General features: G+C 40.1%; 1 protein-coding gene across 1 annotated transcript; it reads right to left on the minus strand.

The window, feature by feature from the left end:
* Nucleotides 1-3027: 3027 nt before the first annotated feature.
* LOC136238396 (von Willebrand factor A domain-containing protein 5A-like) lies at nt 3028-5767 on the minus strand. The gene is made up of 3 exons (XM_066028845.1): nt 4480-5767; nt 4316-4430; nt 3028-4164 (listed from the first exon to the last, which is right to left on the minus strand). Exons 1-3 carry the CDS (start codon nt 5709-5711, stop codon nt 3175-3177), a joined length of 2337 nt encoding a protein of 778 aa, XP_065884917.1. The 5' UTR covers nt 5712-5767; the 3' UTR covers nt 3028-3174.
* Between the last annotated feature and the right edge of the window lie 1715 nt (nt 5768-7482).

Genomic DNA, 7482 nt, shown 5'->3' on the forward strand with positions numbered 1-7482 from the left:
CTCCTTGGAAATCCAATTAGATTTTGTACCACACCTTTAATTTTCATGGCTAATTATACCTAAAAGGTAGCTTTGAAGTGATAAAACCGCGTGAAATGAAATTCTGCTCTGTCCGATTATAGAGGTCGCGACACACCCGAATATTAATGGTTGTAGCTCCGCTTACGAGTGGAGGGATGAAACAAACTATGGCTGCTTAAAAAGTACATGTATTCCCCTAACAGTCAGTGGTGGTTGTGAGGAATTTCATCTTTTAGTGGAGGATTGCTGGGCGGTGTCCGATAAAAGAGGTAAACTTCCGATATTAGAGGTTTTCGGACAGTCACTTCAATCGGCTGTAGCAAAGCAACCACAAAAGCTTTCCAGCCCAAATTTTGGTAGATTGCCAGGCTACGTGTGAAGTTTATCTGTGGAAAAATTCAGAAGATTCGGCCTGGTAGTTTCTGAGAAAACGTGTCCGATTATAGATGGTGTCCGACAATAGATCACTTACTCTAGTGGCATGCCAGTTTAATTTTTTCACTTTGTCAGTCAGTCAGATGATCCGTCACAAGCTTACAAATTTCTGCTAACGGGAAAGGTATAGAGTTGGGATTTCGTGCCAATACCTCGGCCAATACATGACGTTTGAATTTCGCCGGCTGAAGTGAGTGAGCTCGTCATACTATGCCAGTGTGCTAGGACTGCAGCACAGACGGTGGCTGACGTAAGTAACTGTGACACATTGTATTTGTACTAACATATTCACAATATACCGCGGGTAGACTAGTTCTACTGCGTACTGGATTATGGACGAATTTGTTGGAGTACAGTTGTGGCACGTGCGATGATGCTTGACGAAAATATTTCCATTGATAACTTAGTGATAACTGGTAGCAATCAGTAATGTAGATAAGCTGTAATAATACGACACCGTATGTTGGCTAGCCCATCATTGGGTCATTAGCCTTTTGTGCAATTATGAACAATGTCGAGTGGGGGATGCCTGCCCCCCACCACCGTTTGGCTAGCTACGCCCCTGTTCATAAGTGATTTCATTCCCATCTTTTATATATAGCTTACAGACCAGGTTTTAGCAAGTTAAGCAATGCCTCAGGGAGATAAATGATCAAGTTTCTTTTTATATAACATTACCATAAGGCCCCTATTCGGTGATTATTAGTTTCTCATCCAGCCTTTCTAATTGTTATGATGCGGGCGGGAGGGCAGGGGCGGATCTAGGATTTATAAAGGGGGGGGGGGGGCTAAGTCAAGGTACTAATCTCTTGGGTAGAGGTGTGCGAAGCATGCTGGAACTAGGGGGGTCTGGGGGCATGCCCCCCCAGGAAATTTTGAAAAGTTGGTGCTAAAATACTGCAATTTGGAGACATTTCCACATAAAATCCCTAATATTTTCTGCCTGTAGATATTTTATATACTGCCTTTAGATTATAGGTATGGCTCTCTGAAGCATTTTGCTAATGGAAAGTTTGGGTAGGTACAGACAACCAAGAATAGATGCATGTTAGAATAATAATGTTGAAAGTGGAAAATTTTGAAATTTGAACAATACAAGATTGAATTTGAGAGCATTTTCAATGGTAATTGTGTACCTGAATTAAGTATTGTCATACATATTAACTACACAAGTAGATGAATGAAGCCCTTTAAACAGATCAATGCACTTCATTGTATGTATAGGTGCAGGCAGATTTGGAAAAATTCCATAACAGAACCAACTACATGTTTCCAGTGAATGTTCTATTAGAGTAGTTAGCTGACTGCTCTATTAGAGTATCTCGATCTTGTACACCTCCAATGCTGATCCGGGTCCTTGTTGCATAAACTTTAGCATAAATCCACTGATAATACCTTGGAAAGATGTTTATAAGGTGGTTTTATGAATATTTGTATTATTAGTGATCATATAATTATGCTAAGACAAAATTTCATTATAATACTCAGCATATTGATCAAGTAAAGCCTAAATATGAAGGGGGGGCTTCAGCCCCCAAAGCCCCCCCCCCTGGATTCGACCCTGGAGGGTATTACCATTATGCCATTATTTTATAATATTAACACACTGATGTACAGACCTTGTCCAAATTGTCTTTCTTTCTTACTACAAACATTTCCTTCACCAGCTGATTCTACTTTTCGTGATCGCCAACTGTTTTTCGGCAGTCAACTGAAAGCCTGCTTTGATGAAGTCGATAGAACACGATTGCAACTGGCACTGCAGCAATTTGCTAAGGAAAACAACAGTTCTCTTGACGATATATAGCGCATTGTAGCGTTCATCAACAAAAATTATAACAGTTTGGTATCACGTGTTCTTCTGAGCATGCACAGAGTAAATAATGGCTTACCATGCGGTAGCCTAAGAAGGATGCGGGCGGTGGATGAGAAACTAATAATCACCAAATAGGAGCCTAAAGGTTACCAAAATTAAAGGTCAAACCTGTAATGGCAAATACATGTTATGATGAGGACAATTTTTAACCATTGTAGCTACCACTACTGTTCCCTACCATTAGACCAACATAATATAGTAAAGCTTATACACTCATGCAGTCCATATACACACCTCCAGAGGTGTATAACTATTTTTACAGGGTCCTACACTATGTGATGACTGCATGAATGCATTTACTTAGCAAATCTGGTGATTTGAATCACCATGCACTATTATGCAAATCACTATTCACTACTGACACTGAAAATATTACAGCCTCCAGACTATAATAAAATCTGTATACTAGCTTCTTTTTGTACTCAAGTAGATTATTAATGAACTTACTTTGGCCCCTTTTCTGTTACACCTTTCCAGCTATAAGTCATTAAGTCTAAGTCCTTGAAGTTAGGTTAGGTAATCCTAAGGCTGCAGCACATGTTGCTGTAGACCTTCAGTGCTGGTCACTGTAAAGTGTTAATAATAAAAATAATAAAATAAAAACTTGAAATGAGTTCATTACACAAGTGCTTTGTATGCACAAATCAGACTCATTTGTGTAGCTCATTCCCCAGCTCATTCCCCATGCATAAACATCCATTCAAGATACTGACTTGTTTGCTCAGTACTGCATGTAAAAATGTGCACTATGCTTTACATATTATAGGCATAAAAATACTTCTGCAGCAAAAAAAAGAAAGAATGTACGTCCAACAGATAAAAATAACAACATGTCACATGGTTTACACTATTTTACTAGCACTATCCTTCAGTACAGCAAGGTCTACACCAGAAGGTAACACTTGTTTACCAACCCACTGCTCAGCCTTCATAATAATCAATTCTAACTCCTCCAACATTGAAGGATACTTTTTCTTCAACAACTCAATCAAAACTAGTGTGGCCCAGATGTTGGCCATTGTGGCGACATCACAGGAAACTGGACAACAACCCTTCAGCTCCTCAACTGACTTGGACACAACACCAGCTAACGTATTATTCAGTAGCCATGAACCATCAAATTGTTGTAAGCAAACAATAAAGTTGGCAATGGAGGCTACAGATTTTGATGATAGAGGTGGTAGTAAAAAGCTGTCATCAGTCAAATAATCACTACTAAGCTCCTCCTTATCCATCCCAGTCGACATGATGTTTACTTTTTTAGATCCAATTACCATACCTTCTGCTTGCAACATTCCTTCTTCACCGCTAACAAAACCCAGCATCCTTGGTGGTGAAGGCATTCCATCAGTCAAGTCATAGCTCTGCATACTTCCTGATACTGGTTTGTTATGGGCCTCATCCACTGCTATATAAGCAGTATACCTGGACACCACACTTGCATCATAGCTCAATTCTATGATCTCCTTCTTGTGTCTCTCCTCATATGGCTCCCAATCATCCTGCCACTCCTGGATCATAACCTTTGCTGCTAACTGGTGAATTGCTGACACAACTTCCACAGCTTGCATTCCTGATAACTCAAATGGGATCTCAAATCTGAACCCTTTACCAAGAATATCACCACTCAGTATCGCTTTGCACATCTTTTCATCTCTTCCTTTGTCATCTGATTTGTCCATCAGAAGACCATAAATAACAGTCTTCTCACCATTGTAGATACTAGGAATCTTATCTGGTACCACCTTCACCTCATAGCTACCAGGAAGATCAAATGTGAGAGTCACATTGTTAGCTGATGGTTGTAGAGCTTTCTTGAGGCTACAAATCACCTGTAATTAATGCAAAAGAACACATAATTACAGATCAACAGATAACTTTAATACGTGCAACAAGTTACATGTCTGGATGTTTTATCACTGTCTAAAACAACAAACAACCAATCCCACACATGTAAGAAATGATCTAACCCACACTACACACCTTTGACTGCATTCGTTCATTGTCAGCAATAAATTCTGCTGATCCATTACCAGCTCGAGCAATACCCCTCACTAGGGCACTTGATGCTCCTGATCCAATACCAAATGTGAAACACCTACAACAACTTATCATCACATTACTACTATAACACATTCGCCACACACCTTGTACTGTGACAGTTCTTCCTCACTTCACTGATCACACTGTCTGTGTTGCTAACAGAACCATCTGTCAAAATGAACACTTGTCGAGGGAGACCTGATGACTTTGATTGTTGTTTAAATATGTACTGTAGTGGAGCAAGGAGTTCTGTGCCACCAAAATTGGCCTCCATCATCTGTGCAAACTGAGTAGCTTTCTCCATTGTCTCCTGATTATAGGGCGTGCTTGATGGAAAGAATGATTCATACCAAGACCCAAAACTGATAATGTTGAAGAAACAACCTTGTGGAATACTCTTTAGAAACAACACTAGTGTTTCTGAAGCACTCTTAATGTAAGAACCTCTCATGCTACCACTGCGATCAACTACAAAAATGAACTCACAAGCTACCTTCTGCAAGACAGAAAACTTAGGAAAAAATGTAAGCATCACTGCTTTACTCTTCATCTCTTTCGTCTTGCTCCCCTCTATTGCTGCTTCTACCATTGCCATCGGCTCATGAGGATCTTTGTATCCAATCAATATTGTAACATCTCCACTTACAGGACCCTCCCCAGCTATGCACACATCCACACAATCCATTGTTTCTTCTGTCTTTACCTGATGAGTGGGTGAAGACACTTTGGCAACTCTCTTGGCTCCTTCTATGCTCATGCTAAACTTGAACACTCCAGCAACAGATGCCTGCTTTACACTAGGATTCTGTGTAGCAGCTAGTGGATCACTTGATCCTTCTGGAGTGTAGCGTGGTTTTAACACTGATGGTAAAGTGAACCTCACTCGTCCTTCTGAATCGATTGGTAGTTCTCCAACCATTCTAAGCTTAATCTCTGCCACACTTCCTGATGGAAGGTTACCCAAACTTATGCTAAAGATGTCTCCAGCCTTCTCTTCAGCATATGCTGCAGTGTGTCCACTAGTAATTGCGTCGTCATACATATCCCTCGCCTTCTCTTTCTCGTGTACTGAAGCCTTCACCTTCCTACCATCAATGATCGCTTCCAACTCCACAACTGCAAATGATTCCTCCAGAGGAAATCGGAGCGTCACTTCCAGAGGATTACTCGTGTCATTGGAGTAGTTTAGAGTAGATGAGACTCCAACCAGATAACCTTTCACCTTCACCTGTACTGAAATATCCTTGAGTAGAAGAACCGTCTTCTTGTCAGCGGAGAATAATCCCTCCATTTCTAACCTGACCATCTTCTTGTCAGCAGAGACTAACCCCTCCATTTCTGCAAGCACCTGGCGAAATACACACGTGCAGGGGGAGCCGGTACAGCAATAATTTCCGCTACTTGAATTCAGTAAATTTTCAGGCGCAATTCTAGGCACGAGTTTCCGGAGATAGATATACTCTAATAGAACAGTCGACAGAATATAATGGAACAAAAAAAATGCTGAAGTAACTCTTAGTTATAGTGATTACAACGTTATTAATTTGCATGAAAACTAGCCTGTAAGCGCCTCTAAACAATTATTGATTTTAGCGGTTTCTTGTTTTGTTAAGGCTTCATTTATAATGCCAAAAGATTGAACAGCAAAACGGTGTTCTTTGTATTAATAATCATGTTTACATGTACGATAATACTCATGTAGTACGTACGTTGTACATTGATCATTGTGCATAGTGCATAATAAAAATAAGGAGGGAGAGCATAGGCGGCGGAAAGGGGGGGGCTAGGGGGCTAAAGCCCCCCCCTCGGTCTGCTGAGGGGGGGCTTAGCCCCCCCTCAGAATGATATCACACCGAAATTATCTTTCTTGGAGTGGGGCTGAAAACCGTGATAAAGATCGAGATACTCTAATAGAGCAGTCACTCTAATAAAGTAGTCAGTGTGTAGCGAGCTATGAAAGGATTTTTATGTAGTTTATCAGCTAGTAATGGTAGCTGGTGAGGTGGAAAGCTCTTGTCAGTTGGTTGCGACCTTTTTTTTTTTTTTTTTTTTTTTTGGTCTCACCTTACCAAACTATAGAAATAAGTCTGGGTCAGCCCAGCCCCCCCTCATATCAACTACTTCCGCCGCCGCTGAGGGAGAGTGTCTATAACTGAAGAGCAATCCACAAACATTTTTACCAACCACCTTGTCATCACACAATAAATAATTTTATGTATGCATGTATGTGTTAAATGGTTTTTTTTGTTTGTAATTACCTGGGTCAATTATCAGCTACACTGTCTTGACCCAGTATATAATCATAATCATAATCATAACTACCAATGCAGCCTGTACAAAATCACTGTGTATTATTGAATAGACAATGATCTTTGAACAAATTAACACTTTTGCTGATGATATAGAGATCTATTGATAGGTGTTGAGTGCTGTTGATAGGTGTTGAATAACGTAAAGCTTTTATTCTACCAATGTGTAGAGGCTCTATACTACACAGTGATTTTGGCTGAAAGTGTCCTAGTTAGACACTCTTCCTCCCTATTTTTATTATGTACTCTTGATCCTAGCTAATATTAAAATGTTGTTCTCATGTTAGCCACTGATCTGTGTCTGTGGTTTCGGTGTACTTGTTTTTTTAATGTTACTGAGTTGTAGTTACATGATACATTAGTATTGGCTTAGTGATCTAAAACTGTTTACTGCATTGGACATATAGCTACCTGTAGTCATTAAAGAACTGATTCTGTTCCAGTCATTAGGAATTCTGTTAAATAAATAATCAGCTCTACGTACGCTTCAATCTCAAAAAAAGATTTACTATGAAGGTATCAAACTATGAATTAAAAACTATGTAATTGTTTACAACTTTACAGTAGAATAAGATCCCCTCTAAGTCATCGATGAGCCAGAGATGGTAACTGCAATGCATAACTACCAGCGTTGAAACCGGGTCGGGTCATCCGGGTCACATTTTCTCTGGGTCATCTGAGTCTGACCCGGTTTACAATTTATCCGGGTCAATCCGGGTCACATCCGGGTCAGTGGGTCATCCGGGTCAGCAGTAGTGACCCGGTTTCAACGTTGATATACTACATATTATTATTCTT

This window comes from Dysidea avara, chromosome 11 (genome assembly GCF_963678975.1).
Source record: "Dysidea avara chromosome 11, odDysAvar1.4, whole genome shotgun sequence".
In the NCBI taxonomy this organism is placed as follows: Eukaryota; Metazoa; Porifera; class Demospongiae; order Dictyoceratida; family Dysideidae; genus Dysidea; species Dysidea avara.

Excerpts from the sequence above, each read along its gene's own strand:
- LOC136238396 (XM_066028845.1), bottom strand. The coding sequence starts at position 5,711 with ATGGAGGGGTTAGTCTCTGCTGACAAGAAGATGGTCAGGTTAGAAATG. Across the intron at positions 4,431-4,479 it reads AAGAACTGTCACAGTACAAG|GTGTTTCACATTTGGTATTG; the intron begins GTGTGTGGCGAA and ends AAGTTGTTGTAG. Across the intron at positions 4,165-4,315 it reads ATGAACGAATGCAGTCAAAG|GTGATTTGTAGCCTCAAGAA; the intron begins GTGTGTAGTGTG and ends CATTAATTACAG.